This window comes from Bufo gargarizans, chromosome 2 (assembly GCF_014858855.1).
Source record: "Bufo gargarizans isolate SCDJY-AF-19 chromosome 2, ASM1485885v1, whole genome shotgun sequence".
In the NCBI taxonomy this organism is placed as follows: Eukaryota; Metazoa; Chordata; class Amphibia; order Anura; family Bufonidae; genus Bufo; species Bufo gargarizans.
The window spans coordinates 697,670,385-697,691,323 of NC_058081.1; the positions used below are offsets into that span (position 1 = coordinate 697,670,385).

Genomic DNA, 20,939 nt, shown 5'->3' on the forward strand with positions numbered 1-20,939 from the left:
TGAACGAGTTTGGCCTAGCATCCGAAGCCGTTTAGTGGCCTTATTCAACACCGTCCGTTTGTTAACACAAAGCTTGTCATAACTACAAGCCTGTGCCAACAAATCGGACCACAGCATCTCTGCTGACTTGTATGTGGTGGGGAGGATGGGATTGAATGTACTGTGTTGCTCAAGTGTTGCAGTGTGGGGAAGTCCATACTCACCGTTTGAGCATCCATCTTCTCCTTGGGGCCGTACCTCCTCGCAGCTGCTTGGAAGAAGTCCATTTTCCCGGAATCGCCTCTTCCCGACCAGCCTGGACTTTGTACGCTGCTCCCACTGAAGATGGATCTCTTCCAGTGACGTATCCTCTTCTCCCTCGCAATCACTCGAGCGGTGTAGTGACCGTGCAAAGCAAATAGCAAAATATTAATTCACAGATAGAATATAGATTCTCTGCTAAAGATTTTGATCTGCGCTTGGTGTTGTGAGGAAGAGTCGCGTTACCTGTCCGAATTATCAGGTCCTAGACGCTCAGACCTGCTGACCACGTCTCTCCTAGACGCTCAGACCGCTGACCACGTCTCTCTTGCCTGATAATTCACAGGATGGCCGACCTCTAACCTCAAAACCAAACACAGATTTCAAAATCTAAGCAGTGGGCCTGACTCGCCAATGTAAGGGGGAATATTAGTCACCAACATTATGCGAATATCGATAATTAATATTCCTAAATAGGAGGAGCCATCTAGTGATGACTCCGCCTATTTATGCCTTTATATAATAAATACACAATACTTTCGCTATGCTTTACACTAATCACTAATGCTAGCTGCATGCGCCTTACTAACTACCGCTAACAAGTACACGATACACAAAGGGTACAAGTAACACAGTATTTAATACACCAAGCACGCAATACAGTAATTACACAACACTAAATACACAGCACTCCACTACACTACACGTTCCCAAATTCCACCCACAAACTAACTATACAATACACACATACAGGTATAACAACCCACCCGCCTAGCTCTATACTGTCCCTACGGGGTTCCAAGAGGGTATAGATTCAGCACTGCAAGGGTTATTTGCCAGTGAGTGCTGAGGTTAATACCAGCAGGAGAGCTGGGGTATTAACAATGGGGATAATTGTACAGCAATGCAGGGGATAAATACCCTGCAAGTGTACAGTGAGGGGGGGGGCCAGTGGGATCAGGGGTACAAACAAGGATACAATAAGGCAAGGGTTTGGGGGGTCAGGGTGTCCAGTAATCAGGGCCCAGGGTACACATCAGGGGCAAGGGTTATAAGGCAGGGCCCAAGGTGCACATCAGGGACACAAATATAGGGGTTACAGGACCAGGGGTGAGAGATATAGCGGTCGGGGGTCAGGGGATATACTTAATCCTTCCAGCGTTAGTAGGCCTCTTCCAGACCGTCATCATGGAGCCGCTCTCTCCCATGTGTCTCTGAATCTAGTCTGGTTGCAAGAGAGAGGCCTCTGTTCGGTTTGGGTTATTATAGCCCCAAAACAGCCCCCTCCTCCTTCCTCAGGCATGTGACATCATCGTGTGCGTGTGACGGAATGCATGCACTCAGATTGCAGCAGACAACTGGCTGGCCCCCTGAGGCTCACAGCACCACACACCCAGCCATGTCACAAACACAAGGTGGGGCCGCATAGTAAATAGGCTGATAAACCTCAAATCAATTGCCTTTGAAGTCACCAGTCAGCAGTCACAAGTGTATATACATAAAGACGTGTGCAAATACATACACACATATCTATATATACACACACTCTCATATACCTGGGGCATCACATACAGGGGACATACATATGTCCCCACTGGCCATACATGGCCAATATATACACGGTCATACAGGAAATATATACTAACTATAAGGGGACACATATATACTAATATAAGGGGGATTATAAGGGGGCACAGCTTCCAGGGACCACATATTTCCCACAGGGGCCACCATGAGCCCCTGGGGATCACCATGGGCAGACGTGCGCAGATGCTGGGCACATCTGCCCACATTGTCCCATGATGCTGTGGTTAATGTATGCACATATATACCATACATGCCCGCACGTGTTTGCAGGCATGCATGGATATATATGCATACGTCTCAACCCTTCCTCAACAGCATCCTTGCTAGTGTTGATCGAGCACCGTAGTGCTCGGGTGCTCGGTTCGAACACATCGGGATGCTCGGGGGCTCTACCGAGCACCTGAGTATAATGGAAGTCAATGGGAGAACCCGAGCATTAAACCAGGCACCCCCTGCTCTGAAGAGGGGTCGGTGCCTGGTTCATAGGAAAAATGTAAGGTCACTGTCAGAAGAAGACACCATTTACGGAAAAATTGCACTGGATGTCACAGATATGGCTCGAATAATGTAACTGTCCGTAGCGACCTATCACACAGTATTTAGCGCAGGATGTGCTAAAAATATATATTGCTGCTGTCACACACAATAGTCCTTAAAAGGACTTTTATGCTTCTGAAAAAAAAAATTTGTATAAAAATCTTCCTATTACGCTCTCTAAACTGTCTGTCCCTTTCTATGCACAGCTCTCCCTAACACTGAGCAATTTAGCGGAGGTTGCGCTACAAATATATATTGCTGCTATCACACACAGGGCAGTACTTACCTGCATGTTTGTTGGCTGCTTAGCAGCCGCGAAACGTGTGGGGAGGAGACTCGAGCATTGCGCTCGAGCACATGCAGTACTCGGCCGAATACTGCCATGTGCTGAGCATAGCGATGCTCAAGCCGAACTGGTATTCGGCCGAGCATGCTCACTCAACACTAGTCTTTGCGAAGATAGGGTATTTGCAAATTGGTTTGTAATGTGGTTTCTAATGTTTTTCTATGTCATACTAGAAGATGGCATATGGGTGGCACTGGGAATGGAGATAACCATCCTATCCCCCTTTTCATTGGAGTGGGCTGGTACGACTTTCTGTCAGCTAGGCTTGTGAGAAGTCATGGAGTATTTGCATCAGCTCCTGCTCAATAGGGCCTTAGGTCTAGAAATCCATCTTCAACTGCTCTGATTGGAATCTCCCGGATCTAGGTGGTGGAGCCAGCTCACAACCTAAGCTCCAGAGAGGGTTTGGCCAGGATTGTTAGCTCTGGCCTCGCCTAGCTAATGCTGGAACATACAGTGCATAAAGTGTAGATCACTACCTTAACAGTACATTATCAAACTGTAGTGTCCCACTAGGTAAATGTGGGCACTACACAAGGGTTAATATGGCCATTGTATTTTATATGATGCTTTATGTGATTTTCCCTGTGCATTTCCTGTATCAGGCCTGTTAGGGGTAGTTCCTCCTCCTAGACAGTAGAGGGAGCTAGGGAACCCCTAGGATATAGTTAGGCCCAGACAGGAAAGAGCAGGGCAGTGTAGTCCAGGAGGCTAGTGAGTGCAGTCTAGCCTGCCTGAGGTTCCTGAGCAAGTGCAGCTCAGAAGTTATTACCAGGGGAAGAGTTACCTCCTGAGAAACCTGCAGTTCCCATAAAGTGCAGAGCAGAGCATAAGTGTCTCCAGCTAATACAGAGAGCTGAAGGGCAGAAGGATCTATTTAATGCAAGGAGATATATACCTGAGGAAGTTTCCCTAACCAAGGATAAAGCCATCAATAGGGCATACGGGCCTTGGGATAAAGACAGACAGGATTCTGAGGAAAAGTACAGCCTGGTCTGTAAGTGTTTTAACCCTCTGAGTATCTTGCCCGAACATTGTGCCTGCCATTTGTGAAAGCCTGCCTGTAACAACCTGTTTGCATGTGAAACTGAACCCAGACTGTAAATAGTTGACTGTTTCCAGTAAAAGGAAGTTTTGGTTCACCACAACATCGTGTTCCTCAATTATTCCTATCATAAATCGGTGTGCCACCGTTACCGGCACTGGCAACACGAATATTAAAGGGATCTTGCCACGGGCACATTAAACACCTGCAACATCCAGGGCATCTTATCTACCATCAGGCCTGGTCCCTATAGACTGAGAGTGCCTCAGAGGTCTCCTGTGCCGACCTCTCCATCACTGCTGTACGCCTGCCCAGGGTTTTTCAAGAACACTGTGAGTAACCCAGAGCAAACTGTGACCTCACCATCGAAATACCCTGCAGGGCGGTGTACTGCAAAACCATTGCAGATACTCTTTTAACTGGGTTACTGCAACTAAACCTCTGCTAATGAGGTTTAATTGGAAGAAATGACTTCAGTTCTCACACAGTATCAAAATTAGACCTCCACTGATTGGCAAAGCGTTGCCTTATCCAATGAGTCACATTTTCTTCTTCATCGAACAGATGGACATTGACGTGTCAGGAAAGAAACATCACAGAATAAACACCCTGCAACTGTTGCTGGAAGAACGCAAGCTGGTGGTGGCAGCATTATGGTCTGAGAAATGTTTTTGTGGACTTCTCTGGGCCACTCATGCATGTGAAAGGCACTCAACCGATTTGGGTATGAATCCATCCCTGCAGATCACGTACACCCATACATGATGATTGTCTTCCCTGGGGAGGATGGGATCTTCCAGCAAGACAATGCGACATGTCACATGGCTAGAAGTGTCCAACATTGGTTGGTAGAGCATGACCAAGACTTCCAAGTACTGTAATTCCCTGACCCCCTTATTCTCTAGACTTGAACTCAATTGAGCATCTGTAGGACCACCTTGATGGTCATGTTTGCTCTATGGACCACCCCCCCCCCCCCCCATGCACCCTCCAGCAGCTGTGGGATATACTGCAGTCAGCATGGCTCCAGATACCTGACAACCTACCAGGAGCTTACTAATCACTCCCAGCCAGTCTAGCTGCTGTATGTGCTGCAAACGGATGCAATAGACAGTGCCAGCTCCAGGTTCATGTGGGTCCTTGGGCAATAAAGTCTCAGTGGGCCCCCTTGTGGCATTTTGCACGATGCTTAAATGTCGCGGCCTCTGTGTTGTGCGCTGTGACATCTTCCTGTGTGAGGGCCATCTAGTGGGACATCGATGTCTCCAGTGATGTCTTCCTTATGTCTCCTCCATTTTCCCTATCTTACCTGTTGTTATGTTTGGTGTGGGTATATGTTCTTGGGGTTGTTGTATGTATAGTTGTTGTTCCGTGTCTGGTCAGAGTTTGGTGTATTCTGTCCAGCATGAATGCTAGATGTTCCCCTGTTTGTCTGTTGTGGCCTTGGGAAGGGGGTCTCATGGTTTTCTCGGAGGGATGAACTAAATGTCAAGTCTGTGAGCTGTTGCTGGAGTGCTGGTTCCTGTGTATCAGTACGTACTGCATCCGTTTGGTGTTTGGATCGCAGTTAGTTTGTATGGGTTCCAGTTTACCTTGGTGTGATCTTATGTTGTGCCGTCCAGCAGCTGTGGCAGGTACGTTACCATGCCTTCCTGGGTTTTTGGTTCAGTGGTTATCCCCGCCATTGGATACTTACCTGCCGTTCCACTTGGCTTCCTCTCCTTGCTGTTAGCCCTGCAGAGACTCCTGCTCTTCCGTGTCTTGGAAGAACAGGTCGTCTCTCCCCTGCTCCAATGTGAGGGATTATCTGGGCGACTCAGGGTCCTAGGTATCCTGGGTATGAGCCTTCCTACCATCCAGGTCTGCTCAAATGGTGAGGAGTTAGGGCGAGGATTAGGGGCACTTTAGGAGATGACCTGATCCCGACATCCTGGCCTAGCTGCTTCCCCGCATACCTATTATCGTACAGTGGGAAGTTTCCCCCACTCCACATTGTGACATTACAGCAATGAAACTGCATGTATTATAGATGAAATACCTTACACAGCGCAGATATATGTCAATCAGTCCTTATGTGTATACTGTTATTTTCTACCCAGTGTTTCAGTCCCTCAGGTCTACTCACAGATATGTGCCTCCTTCATAGTAGATATGCCAAGATATATCCCCTTTATAGTAGATATTCCAAGATATGTTCCCCCTTCATAGTAGATATGCCAAGATATGTGCTTGCTCACAGTAGATATGCCAAGATATGCCCCCTTCGTAGTAGATATGCCAAGATATGTGCCTTCTCACAATAGATATGCCAAGATATGTGCTCCCTCACATTAGATATGCCAAGATACCGTATGTGCCCCCTCACAGTTGATATGACAAGATATGTGCCCCCTCACAGTTGATATGCCAAGATATGTGCCCCCTCTCAGTTGATATGCCAAGATATGTGCCCCCTCACAGTTGATATGCCAAGATATGTGCCCCCTCACAGTAGATATGCCAAGATATGTGCCCCCTCACAGTAGAAATGCCAATATATGTGCCCCCTCACAGTAGAAATGCCAAGATATGTGCCCCCTCATAGTAGATATACCAAGATATGTGCCCCCTCACAGTAGATATTCCAAAATATGTGCCCCCTCACAGTAGATATCCCAAAATATGTGCCCCCTCACAGTAGATATCCCAAGATATGTGTCCCCTCACAGTAGATATGCCAATATATGTGCCCCCTTACAGTACATATGCCAAGATATGTGCCCCCTCACAGTACATATGCCAAGATATGTGCCCCCTTCACAGTAGATGTCCCAAAATATCCAAAATATGTGCCCCCTCACAGTTGATATGCCAAGATGTATGCCACCTTCACAGAAGATATGCCAAGATATATGTCCTCTTACGGTGGATATGCCAAGATATGTGCCCAGTACCCCCTTCACAGTGATTATTCCCAGATGTGTCCCCTTCACAAGAAGTAAAAAAAGAAAACAATAAATCCTCCTCGCCTCAGCAGGGGCGTAGCTAAAGGCTCATTGGCCCTGGTGCAAGAGTTCAGCTTGGGCCCCCTACTTTGTGGCAAGGGACAGGGAAACATATAGCCTTTGTGCCACCTGAGGCAAAAATTGAAATAGCACCCCCCCTCAATCCAAATTCTTGACCTAACCCCTTCCCTTCAGCCAGAGGTGTAACTTGCCCAGCATGTACTTTCTATAAAAACAGTGTCCTCTTATATGGCACATAGGACTTTGGGCCCCCTCAGGCTCCTGGGCCCAGTAGCGACTGCTACCACTGCACCCCCTGTAGCTATGCCCCTGCACCTCAGTCACCTGGCCCCTCCCATGATCTGCGCTCCCCATCAGCAGCAGCAGGATACTGTGACACATGGCGCTGCTGTGTAGGCGGGGCAGAGGCTGATTCCCAGCCTGCCCCGCTCCTCCTCCTACACAGATCAGCAGGACCATGTGTGAGGACATTGTGCCGCTGCTGCTGTGGAGCGCTGGCGGCTCAATGGTGGAGCGGGGAGCAAGTAGTTCCCTTTTTCAGTGGCGTGCCTACGGTGTTTGGCACCCAGGGTGAGTCCTTTCTCTGGCACCACCCAATACTTAAAAAAAATAATTACCCCTTCACAGTAGTATTACCCTCATTGTACAACCTTTACAGTAGTTTTGTACAGATGTGTGCCCTCTCACAGTAGTTATGCCCTCTCTGTGCCCTCTCTGTGTCCCTTTCACAGTGGTAATGCCCTGTCTGTGCCCCTTCACAGTAATAATCGCCATTGTGACCCTTTCATAGTAAATACAAAATATTCGTGAAATATCGCAAATTTGAATATGACCCCTTCCGCTCATCACTAGTAGTTATGCCCTCTGGCACTGTGCCCCCTCCATAGTAGAAATACCCATTGTGCCTCCTTCACATTAGTAATGCCCTCTGTGCTCCCTTCATTGTAGTAATGCCCTCTGGCTCTGTGCCCCCTCCAGAGTAGTAATGCCCTCTGTGCACCCTCCATAATAGAAATACCCTCTGTACCCCCCCCCCCCCCCGATAGTAATAAAGTCCTCTGTGCCCCCTCCATAGTAATAAAGTCCTCTGTGCCCCTCCATAGTAATAAAGTCCTCTGTGCCCCCTCCATAGTAATAAAGTCCCCTGTGCCCCATCCATAGTAATAAAGACCTCTGTGCCCCCTTCATAGTAATAAAGTCCTCTGTGCCCCCTCCATAGTAATAAAGTCCTCTGTGACCCCTCTGTATATTAAAAAAAAAACACAGTAACTACTCACCTTGTCCCATTCCTGAAGCTCACAGTCCTCTCTTCCCTGAAGGCACAGATCGCTCTGCAGTACTGTATGGGCGGAGCTTATGCAGATTACTGGGCTGCAGGCTCGGCCACACAGGCCGGCAGCGCGATCCGTGCCTGCAGGCTGAAGGGTGGAGCGGGGAGAAGTCTTTCAGAATGCCACTGGCCTGAAGGAGGGGATGAGTGACAGGACCCATCACCCTGCGCTCCAGCAATGAGCGCTTCCATCTGTATTGATGAAAGCGCTCATTGCTTCTGGCCTCTGGCAGCTGTGCTGTGGACCCACCCAGGAGCTGTGGGCCCCTGCACTTGCCTGGGTATGCCGGGTGCTGATGCTGGACTTGGCAATAGAGCACTAGGTTACTCTGAATAGTAGCAGGGTTTTGCAATAATGTGACTCAATTGTGTATAATAGTTTTAAGGTGGTATCAGCAACTGCTTCAGTCTCCCAGAAATCTAGATAATTATGAACAGTTATTAAGTAATCTTCTCCTGGTAAAGAAATTAAGTCCATGCCTTCTGTAGCTTGCTCCAGGGTAGAGTGAGCACTTAGTGAGTCATCAGTGCTTCTTTTCTTTGTTTGCACATTTACTTGCTTCTATTATCTCTGGACCCATGTGTGGTCAAAAGATGGAGTCCTTGCTATCATTTCTGGCATCTTTTTTGGTCTGATGACTCTGTGTTTTGCATTTTGTATGTTTATCTGATCCCTAAAGCTCCAATAGTCCCTGATACAAATCAATACCTTTTCTTCTGGTTCCTGTAAGAACAGCAATGTTTAATGCTTGCAGGAGTTCATCTTCAATACCCCAGATAGGGTATTTGCAAATTGGTTTGTAATGCTACTTTAATGTTTTTCTGTGTCATACATTGCATATATTGTTACACCAGCAGATGGCATATGGGTGGCACTGGGAATGCAACTAACCACCCTATCCCCTCTCTTGATAGGAGTGGCTGGTACGACTTCCTGTCAGGAGAAATAGCTAGCTAGGCTAGTGAGAAGTCACGGTGTATGCCCATCAGCTTCTGCTCTGCTACCACAGATTTGCATATACTGCTGCAAGGTGAAGGAGAACAAGTTAAGACACCCGTCACCATCGTTCAGTATAGGCAACCCCTAAAACCAGCTTTACACAGGGGACACCTACAACGACAGGTGCCAGCTTTATAGCCGTAGTTAAAAGGAATCAGGAGAGAAGCTTTGTCAGCTAGAATAATTCTGAGTGCCATCATTTTTATCTAATCAGCCACCATACCTCATGATCTAGTGACAGAAACTGCACCTTGTACCTAAACTTGTTGGATGTACCGCAAATTATCCTTTGCACTCAGTAAAGAGAGCTGTTTGATGTCCTCTTATATGTGTTTGATTCCTTCACGTAACCTTTCCACTGCACAGAACCCCACGGACCGATGGCCTGAGGGAGTACCCCATGACACATCGCCTCATCAGGTCCACTACCACTCCTATCTTCTGCACTGGCTCCTCAGAAGCTTGCTGCATATTTTGTTCAGTGAACTTAAAAAAAAATTGTAGACAGTCTTAAGGCGCACTTACACTGCTCCGCTGAGCAGACAATTGTTGGGAAGGAAGCTAATTTGTTTGAGGTTAAATGATGGCTTCCTGTTATTGCTCATACGCTTTCCAGAAACGATGATTCAGGTGTCTGCACCAAATATCACTTGATGAACGAGCATTGAGCAATGAACAATACGAAGAACACATCCTCTGCTTGTATGGAGAACATCTCAGAATAGGAAGTGTATTTGTGAATTGGTTTGTGAAGTAATGCTGATCTTGACAAGAAGACTACAATATAAATTTTAGATCCTTTTTGTATACCACATATAACTGTATTTCTTTTTTAGGTGTAGCACCATGTACAGTTTTTTTATGTGTTTTTTTTTAAAGTTCTCTAGTGGCTTATGATCAGTCTAATGGTAATAACTGAGCTCAAAGGCAGCTATATAGATTTGTCTTCAGTAGTAATTTAGGCTTCATGTGATAGATTTAATACTAGGAGGGCTTTATTGGCATCAATCAACAATAAACACAGTAAACTGATACATATCCAGGTAGTTATACGTTTATAAAATATAACAGACATTTTTTTCTCTTTATTCTCCATCCAGCCAAGCCACCATGATGACTTCTCCTGACCATTGCAACACAAATAAATTCACACCCCAGACCAACTCTTACAATAAAAACAGGCCCCAGACCAGACACCCCTTAACCCTTTAGTGACCACTAATATGCCTTTTTACTGACATAAACAAAGGGGGGGGGGTTTAGCTAAACATCTGACTTTAATCAATTATTGCATGTACCCAAAATGGTGCATTAAAACTATAACTTGTCCTGCAAAAAATAAGACCTCATACAAGTACATTGATTAAAAAAAACTAAAAAGTTATAGCGATTTGAAAAAAATGTGTGTGGTCACTAAGGGGTTTTTAAACAAATTCAGACCACAAACCAAATCGCCTAAATACAGACCCAGGGAAGACACTCTAAACTAATACAAAATGCTCTCTGACTAACCCTGTGGGTACTGTTGTGATGGCATTTATGGGCGCTCACACAACTTTTCAAAAATTTTGAGCAGCTGAAAAAAAAGCTGAGTAAAATTTTTTCACATCAGCTAAGATGTTTTTTTCGTTATATTCGCAGGAATCTGAAATATAGCAGAAATGTTGCGGTAACCCGACTTTTACCCATTAGGAAGGCGCTGTACTGTGCATGTTGCCATCTCAGCAATTCTTGGGGAGAACGCAGATTCCAGAATTTCCTTTATAAAATATGAATGGAACACGGCAGAAGCAGCCAGGGACGCAGCTCATGGAGCAGAAGGCTTTAGGGGCTAGATAATTTTCACAATTCCTTGGGCAGGAGCTTCCACATTCTCTCCAGACTTGATGCTGCAAATGGCATTTCTCTATGGGAAAACCAAAGACTTAGATGTCATTTCATGGCTAGGGATTTAGACTGATCGACCATAACAGAAAAACTTGAATAACCACTGATTATCTATCTGGTGACAATGGTGCCTGTCGAGGGGGATGGTGATGTATTAAGGCAGCAAATAAACAGGTTTTGAAAGTGAAGTACTAAAAGCAGGAAAATGGGCAAGCGTAAGGATCTTGGGAGAAATTATTAATGATGTGATCCATGTCTCTTGAGGTGACCTCAACCTGATGGGCCTTAATGCTTCTTCTGGTGGTTGAACATCTACATCACATCTCAGTTGGTAGAAATAGAACATATTAGTATTATATAGTATGAAACAGGGGGGAGCAGTCTTTGTGAGGGACCAAATTGTTTAATTCTTAAAGGGGCCCCAGGATTATGGTTTTGGAAGCCATCAACATGTGATTGGCACTTAATCACGAAGCTAATTTCTTTGCATGCAGCAGCTGCAAATGATGAACCACTCAGATGCCGCGTTCAATACTGATCGCAGCATCTTAAATGACCATTGAGGGCTGTCGGGTTAATCTGTAAAAAAATAAAAAATAATAAAAATACTTACCTTATCCATTTTATAGCAAAGAGCCAGCCGCGGCCATTTTGCTTGAAGATCCAGTGCAAAATCTTGCGCAGTGCGTGATGATGTCATCACACAAGCCGGCGTGGTGACATCATACATCACCGCGCATGAGATCTTGAGTGGGATCTTCAATCAAGACGGCTGAAGGGGACTCTTCGCACACAAATGGATGAGGTGAGTATGATTTTTTTTGTTTTATCGCCATTTTAGGTAAAATTGATTTGTTAACAGGAAGCACGAGGAAATTCGGCTTTGCGGCAAATCAAATTTTCCCTGTAATTCGGATCGAAGTCCACTTTGTGAAATTTGATTCACTCAACATTTATTATAACTCTAGTAGTAGAAGTAGGCCCCAGAACAACATTCAGTAGTTCTGTCCATTGTCTAGTGGACGGAGCTGGTAATTACAGCACTGCTCCCTACACAATAGACGGAGCTATGCCGTTCTGGGGTTCACCGAAGCTACAATGATTGGTTGAGGTGCCAGGAGTTGAACATCTGCTGATCAGATGTTGATGGCCTAACCTGAGGATAGACCATCAATATCACATTCCTTTGTGATCCAAGGGATTGTGCAAGAATGGGAGGGCGGGGAGGGGGCAGTTGGCAACCGGACGTGTAAAGGAAAGACTTATTCCCGACGCTGGCTCCCCACTTCTTCCCTTCCCGCTGGGCTCAGTCACTGTAAACTTTTGACATCGCTGCAGCCAATCATTGGCCGCAGCAGTGACCAGCTCCCCATACTTCATGACAAATGGCACATGACACAAGGGGATTTAGTCTCTGCCACGGCCAGTGATTGTCAAATCGGATGTTTTCAGCTATGGAACCCAGTTAGGGTGGCCAGACGTCCGGTTTTAGGCCGGACAGTGTGGTTTTATGGCTCCCTGTCCTCCGTCCGGTGCAGGGCCGGGATGGACACAGGAATGTCCACTCTTGAAGTGCACTGCGCTGTCTGAGCATGAGCTGCAGCAACTGACTGAGGCTTCTCTCACCCCCAGTCAGTCACTAGAGCAGCAGATATGGCTCCCTGTGGCTGACTGAGGGGGAGAGAAGCTCACCGGCTGCCCCAGCTCACCTTCCCCTCAGAAACTTCTTCCCTCTCCTCCCCCATTTTTCTCGCCAGTCGATGGGGGCTTGGCTTCACGGAGGTGGGGTTGTGGCTTCACAGTGATGGGTGTGGTTTATCAGGTTGGGGGGGGGTGGCCGGTGAAGTCAGACTTTCTTGGGTAAGCCAGTGGCCATCCTAAACCCAGTGGAGTAGCTCAGTGGAGCGAGGAGCCAGTGTCAGTAAATAAGCTTCCCTTTATAGTTCCGGCCAAGTGGGACCATTCTTGCACAACTCTTTTACAAAGAAAAACTCCCCTTTTCAGATTTCCACAATTTTAACCTCCACAACCTGAGTATAAGGAAATTACTGAGCATCGTTGATGAGGTCGACTGGTGACTGGGTCATAACTATGGTGCAGATTTATGAAATAATCTAAAAAATACTGTCTGCGTTGCCCATAGCAAAGAATCACAGTGCAGCTTTAATTTTACTAGGGCGCATGTTTTCCAACTTTATGGCATGGCCATCTGGGAAAGAATAAGTTGTGGCACACGTAGCCATTTTTTTTCCATTCCCTTTCTGCTGCCCCCTCACTGTGTGGATGCTGGGGGCGTGTCTAATGATGCAGCGCAGGTGCCACACCCAGCTAGGGCCTGATAGGTGCCAACTTTTCAGGGAACCTGGGTATTTTCTCTTTTTCCAGGCTCCTCCTGGACATAAAATGAAAGCTGATTTCTGATTGGTCAGTAAGAGCAACAAAGAGAATCACTAAGACTGGAGCAAAAGGCACCAAATTGACACAGGCCTCTTAATACTGACACATCTTCAATCTCTTCATGCGCCAGAATCGGAAATGTTTGTGGTTTTAAGGTTATGGTTGATTGGTGGACTTGTTTTTCAGCTGTCCACCTCTGTATTCTCGCTTACGTAACAAAGATAGAAAGCCTTTACAGGAAGTAACACATGTGGGGGGTTGTTACAATTACAGCCAGTGTAGACAATTCTCTAGACTTCATTCTAATACATTTTACCTGCACTGATACATTGTAGCATGAGAGAAATTAATGCGGCTGATTAGGCTCCTGGAAATAGGTTAGGTTAGATAGTACTGTAACAAACCCTCAGCTGTGAGTAGTGTTGATCACGAATATTAGAATTGCTAATTTTTATTGCGAATATAGGTACTTAAAAAATTAGCGAATATTTAGAATATAGTGGTATATAATTGTAATTTTGAATATTCAAGTTTTTTTTTTAACCAGTACACATGATCCCTCCCTGCTTCTAGCTTGTGGGCCAATGAGAAGGCTGCAGTATCTTTGACTTTAGAACTCGGAGTAGTGTTGATTGCGAATTTTCATAATGCAAATTTTTATCGCAAATTTTTCAATTGCCGAGTAAAAACATGATTCCTCCCTGCTTCAATGAGCCATTGGCCCACAAGCAAAAAGCAGGGAGGAATCATGACTTTAGATGGGAAAAATGATGAATATTCTAAAAAACAAATATATAGCACTATATCGAATATATTAGTTTTTTTTCTCGAATATTCGTAATATTCTAAAACAAGAATATATATCAATATAGCGAATATTCGGGGGAAAAAACTAATATAGTGCAATTTAGCTAATATAGTGCTATAATCTTCTTTGTCTAATTGTTGTAATTTGTATTAAAAATGTTGTATTAAAAAAATAGATTATAGCACTATATTAGCTAAATTGCTCTATATTAGTTGTTTTTTTTCCGAATATTCGCTATATTACTATATATATTCTTGTTTTAGAATATAACGAATATTCAAAAAAACTAATATATTCAATATAGTGCTATGACTCATTGGCCCACAAGCAAGAAGCAGGGAGGAATCATGTTTTTACTCGGCAGTTGAAAAATTTGCGGTAAAAATTTGCATTACCTTGCTGATTTTTCTAGTAAAAAAAATCTTAGAATATAACGAATATTCAAATTTGCAAATATTCGAAGAATATTCTACAAAATATTCGCAAAGTATTGCGAATTCGAATATGACCCCTGCCGCTCATCACTAGCTGTGAGAAGTATTAGGCAGTTCTTTTCATAGCCATATGATTATTTAATCCTTAGCACTTACTTGTTCCTACGACTTTTCCATGTCCCTGGATGTACACAGAATTCAAGGCTTCAAATTGAAAATAAGGAAAAGGAAAGTTAAAAAATAATGAAATTGCAAAAACAAATATAGGTTTAGCAGAACTGGATTTGTTATATTCAGCACAACATACCCCTCCCCCCAAATGTCACGTGAATAGATCTTTTCTATAGCATTGGCTGTATTCTTGGTTAGAGATCCTCTAAATTAAAACTGCTTTAATTGCTCTTGCATGTATTTCAAGCTGGCAGCTCAAGGGGGATATCTTTTCTGCTGCAGCTCTCTCTATCACAGCTCAGGAGGCGTGTGCTCAGGGGACACGCATGTCCTGTAACTGACACAACTTCTAACAGAAGACAGGGCTGATGGCAGTTGAAGGTTGAAATTGAGCATGTGCGGCCACCTCAGTGAGGTGGACAGAGAGATGAGGAATAAAACTAAGAGCAGGTGGCGCTATACAAGTAGATTTTATTGAATAACTCAGTGGCTATACTAAATCATTAAGTACGTACAATTGCAAAATATTCAGATCCAAAAATAGTGTAGTCTATGGAAAATGTATCAGCTCCTTGTGGTTGCATCTCAAAGCTACTTTGAAGAAGACTACAGAGGGCCAAGGTCACCTTATTTTGAAAGGAGATAAGGTCCTAGCTCATGGTTCACCATCATCACCCCAAATCCCACAAATTGTCCAAATGTAATTAGCTTTTTAGACTACCTTCCCCTTTAAGCTGATGTTTATCTACATTACCCAGAGTGACGAGTAGGATGGTGATGATTCTTAGCATCTCTTAGCTGCAACTGGAAAAGATGAAAAACAACTCTCATCATGGTGGAAACCAGAAATAAACATAATTATGGAGTTACCCAGGTAGGTACTGGGCGCAAACTGAGAGTAAGGGCTCATGCACACGACCGTATGTATTTTTGGTCTGCAAAACACAAATCTGCAAAAAAAAAAAAAGGATTATATCTATGTGATGTCTGTGTTACATCCGTATTTTTTGCGGATCCATTGTAACAATGCCTTTCCTTGTCCGCAAAATGGACAAGAATAGGACATGTTCTCTTTTTTTTTTTTTACGGAATGCACACAAGAGTAATTTCTGTTTGTTTTTGTTTTTTTGCAACCTCATTTAAATAAATGGTTTCACATATGAGCCGCAAAAAAAAAAAAAAAAAAAAAAAAGGACACAGACAAAAAATACGTTTGTATGCATGAGCCCTAAGGGTGGACAATTTGGTAATAGGACTGGGCACAGAACCCGGCACAATGGGGGTCATTTATCAAAGACCAGTCTTTGATATCCCCCAGACTGCCGGAAGAGGCACCTAATTTATAATGAGGGGCACACCTCGCATCCTCCAGCGATCCGTGTGACTAAGTTGACATCTACCCCAGCCCCTGACTGAAGTCGATTTTAATTGTCATTTACAACTAGAAACAAGTGTAAATGATAGTGAACTTGCCCCATCCAGCCCCCGCCACTTTGTACATGCTTTTTTATGACCCCATTGTGTACGCTAAAAAAATATAAGTTAATTCCAGATTTGCATATTAATACCCAATATACATACTAAAACCCAGAGGTAAACCTTCAAGCTCCCGTTCCCTGGAGCAACAGGGCTCCACCTACTATTTATAATGATTTCTACTTCCACAGATTCCTTCGGACCCACTCTGTGACCGGGGCATGGTTGTGACTTTGAGCTCTACTACACTGAGCTCTACGCCTCTGCTAAAGCCTGATTTAAATATTGTCCAAACTTCACAAGGCACCATTTACAGTCAGTACTCAATTAGCAGTAATGGTGGCCATAGTGGCTGTCACCCTACCTCTTGACTATGTCATTATGGTGGCCAAACCTAATTGTGTCTTTGGTGGCAGAAGATACAAATCTGTCCCAACACTTCCACCTTTCTTTTTTATGAGGCGGATGAACCTTTGGAAAACCTTAGGCACCAGGGCCATAGCTACGCCATTGAGAGATGATCTTCTACCAACACATAACCAAAGCAACCAAATACTCAACCAAAAGTATTATTCCTGGCACAGAATCTAGAATTGGACAAGTCTAGAAGCCAATTGATGACAAGAGGATTGAGGCTAGCATTGGATTTTGGGTTGTCCTCCATGACTAGTAAAGTTAACGCACTTGCCTAACGATGATCTGAGAACCTGGAAAACATCTCCAGTCCTAACCCATTAAAACCAGATTTTACAGAGTGCTTCATCAATCCTACTAACGGTCTGACATAAAAGACAAGAAGGGATTGTTCTGCGACTTACGTTTGTCAGAGAGGTGGAATCCTGATACACCTAGCTTTGTGAGTCTCTCCTTGTACTGCAGTGTATACCAGTATTTCAGCCAAGGAACCAGAAGAGCCAGTGGGAGGTTTCAAGACAAACCAGGAGAGAAATGAAGCATATGGCTCGTCATCCTGATGCACAATTAACGCATCAATTAATTCTGACTCATTTGTGAGGCCAATTAACTAAGCAGGAACCGTAGAGACAAGTTTCTTCTGGAATGATCCCGACAATTATCCAACGTGTCTGGGCTCATTTATGGTATAATTCCACTTTTAGACATTTTACATTTAGAAATTTACAAAAAAAAGTTTACGAACTTACAAAATAAAACTTTGGCTTACTGTTTTTGAGCTGGTTTATGCAGTGAACTCCATTCACAGCCAAATTTTAAAATTCAAATCTAATTCTACTGTAGTTCTGCTAACTGTTATAATTGACAAAAGAATACCACACGCAGACAGAAATATCAGATTGCTATAACACTTGATGTCTCAGGAAGATATGTAAATGATCATGGTTGTGGTCCGATTAGACATTGGGTGTTGAAAAGAGAGAGATGAAAAGTGTTTCTCTCGCTGCCCTATAACAGGCTATCAGAGACTTCTTTTGGGTTGTATACCCCTTGGTGGGAAATCGCTGACTACTAGACTTGTCTGTAAGACAATGTCCAGTTGACAGACTTTGAGAGGCGGCACCATTGAAATTAGAGAAGCCGGATGGTTGTTTCAACAAATTGGCCTCTATCTAGGTCGTTCTGACCAAGCTGTTAGGAGGTGTTGGGTGGAGAGAGAGAGTTTGAGGGTTAATTGGATCTTGTAGGATAACTATCCAGAAGACCCGAAATAACTTGAGGCGTCAGGGGATGGAGAGGGTTGAGAGGGGGGGGAGAGAAGTGCGGATTGGGCAGGTGGATGGGTGCTCAAGAGTTTACCCTGCAGACTAGTGTGCAAGTGGATACAGTGTAGGAGAGGAGGCAGGTGGATTGGATGTGTGGTCACACTCAATATCCTGCATAGGTGTCCCAAGGTAAGCGCCAGTCCACTGCGTGGAGTGTGGGATGGAACAATGGTCTGTGTTCAACAGTTCAGTACTTCATAAAAGACCGTAAAATCAATAATATAAAGAGTATAGTAAAAATATATTAAAATAAGTGACATAAGAGATAAAGTTAAAATCACCACTGGTGGTGGGAGATATAAATAAATAAATATATATTAAGAATGAGCTATTACTCACTTCAAGGGGGGGATTACTCGGATAAGCATAATACACCGGTAAACCTGTACCCCCCCCCCCCAGCCTGGATCGCCTGTAGATGGTAAAAGATGAAGGCAGCCACAGTCAGGAACCTTTATTTCAACTTTATTCTAGTAAATAAAATCCGGCTCAACACATTTCGGGACCATATGTCCCTTCATCAGGAGCAGCTTGCAGGGGTTATGTATGGTAGGGGCTATCTATAGTATGATAATGGGCGGGATGGAAAAAATGGGTGCCAAATAGGTGGGAGTGTTCGGTAAATCAAAGTGCACCAGCTCCGGCTGGACCGGAACTCTGAGTGCAAGATCACTGAGGGGCGTGTGTTCGGAGGATGCGTGCCAAGCTGGGACGCATCCGTAGCCACTGTGCATGTCCGGAAGTGATATTCTGGTGCGGTGCATTCCAAGTTCGAACGCACGTATCGGAAGTAGCATAGTCGGTGTCAGCGGAGTGTAATCCTAGGCTGAGCTGATAGAAGAAAGGTATAGGCACTGGGTGTTTTGGGTATTAACCCTATGGCTACAGATAAAAGTTTATCATGGAATGGTGTATTTCTAAAACTTAGTGGCAGTTTAATATGGATGTGTGTGATGTAAACAGTGTATGTGGGGTAACATTGGGGAAGGATGAAGTATATATAAAGTGTCGTGGACTATAAGGTGGGTTACGTGCTTGGAGGGCCGTAGGGATATATGGCACAATATGGTTAAAATTTGGAATGAAAACTAAAATGAAAATGAAAAATAGAAATACAAATAAAATTAAGATTAAAACCCCAAAGGGGTGTGTGTATAAGTGTATACACTTTGGAGCTATGTTTAATAATTGGTATGTTCTAATATTTTGTTTTAAGCCAAAGGGGGTGAGGGTGTTCAATCGGTAGATCCAGAACATCTCCTTCCGACAGAGCTGTTGGAAGGAGGATGTGATCTGTTCGAGTGGGGTTACCCTGAGGCCTGTATGGTTGCCTTCATATAATAAAGAGAAATGGCGTGGTATGCTGTGTGTTAGAATCTTTCTGTTGTTGTTGGATCGATGTTCATTCATGCGTTCTCTAAGTGTTTGTTTGTGGTGCGGCCGACATAATAATAGCTGCAGGGGCATTGGAGTAGGTATATGTTATTTTTGCTACCGTATTTCATCGATTGTTTGAACTGTATTGTTCCTACAGGGTGTGGTAGGTCGATTTCTTTTTGGGATGTGTTGATCATCAGACAACATTTACATTTACGGGCACAGCATTTGAACAAGCCATTTGGTTCTATAGGTATCTTGTGTGCCTGTTCAGATGTAGGGGAATTGAGTTTCCTGGGACAAGAGGGTGCCAGCATATTTTTAAGGGGTTTTGCCCTACGGAAGGTGAGTTTAGGGGGTTTGGATCTTTAGGTAGTATGGACCAATGTTTTGTTAGTATTTGTCTGATGAGTTTATGATTTTGGTTGTATCTGGTTATGAGGCCTGGTCTGAATGAGGACTCTTTGGTGATTTCAATCCTGTTTTTGGGTTGTAGGCTCTGTTTTTGGTCTATTTGTGAGAGCCGCACAAAAAGATTTTATCCTTAGATCGATACATTTTATTTTACGCCATAATTATTTTTTATACAATGACAGGTTTTTATATTCAGGAAAAAGGTATGGCTATGGGCATCACTTCCAGACATGCGCAGTGGCTACGGATGCGTCCCAGCTTGACACGCATCCTCCGAACACACGCCCCATTGCGATCGTGCACTCAGAGTTCCGATCCAGCCGGAGCTGGTGCACTTTGATTAACCGAACACTCCCACCAATTTAGTGCCCTTTTTTTCCATCCAGCCCATTATCCATACTATATATAGCCCCTACCATACATACCGCCTGCAAGATGCTCCTGATGAAGGGACATATGGTCAGATCCCCCACCTGAATGCAAGTCCAGAAACAGTTAACGAAGGACATCTGCTGAGCCACTTACAGTTTGGTCCGCAGGAGAAAGTGACGGATATCCGAGGCCTGGATTGGAACAAGCGGCCTCTGTGGACCAGTTCACTGACGCGGCTAATGTAGATCCTGGGAAAAGAAAAAGGGAAAGTATCCCATCAGGGCCCACAGGACGGCAGACGACTTCAGAGTCCTTAGGACGGCACAATACCTCTGAAACCGGTAAGACTGTTTCAATAGGAGTGTGATCACAAACATTAATATTCACCTGTAGCGGGACACCGCTAGGCTCAAATACAGTGGGACGCCGCTGCATCCAGTCTGAGTACTGCTTCTTCAGACGCACCTGCTGTACCGGCACTGACCAACCGTATAGGCTATATATCCCACACGTGCAATATTAGAGAGTGTGTTGAACTTTATATATGATTATTGGAATGGAAATATTTCAGATAAATATCTAGTGACTCATTTCCTCGCTTCAACATTACTCCTTTGTTGCAATTACGCTTCTACATTGATACATTCTTTTGCGATCAACAATAGTGGAGACATTTGTTACACATTGTTACATGCTGCTACCTAACACTGCGGTGTAATATTGATGCTGCTATTATTGATGCTGCCATATTTATTGTATTTTATGTGAGGTTTT

General features: G+C 44.3%; 1 protein-coding gene across 1 annotated transcript in view; it reads right to left on the reverse strand.

The window, feature by feature from the left end:
- Positions 1–17,235, reverse strand: part of LOC122926321 (mucin-19-like) — a 52,629-nt gene extending 35,394 nt beyond the window's left edge. Inside the window, exons 1-4 of the mRNA XM_044277694.1 lie at positions 17,082–17,235; positions 15,542–15,591; positions 14,773–14,820; positions 10,814–10,996 (exon numbers count right to left, since the gene is read on the reverse strand). Coding sequence (XP_044133629.1) covers positions 10,814–10,996; positions 14,773–14,820; positions 15,542–15,578 — 268 coding nt within the window. The 5' untranslated portion in view covers positions 15,579–15,591; positions 17,082–17,235. The remainder of the gene's footprint in view (positions 1–10,813; positions 10,997–14,772; positions 14,821–15,541; positions 15,592–17,081) is intronic.
- Positions 17,236–20,939: the final 3,704 nt, after the last annotated feature.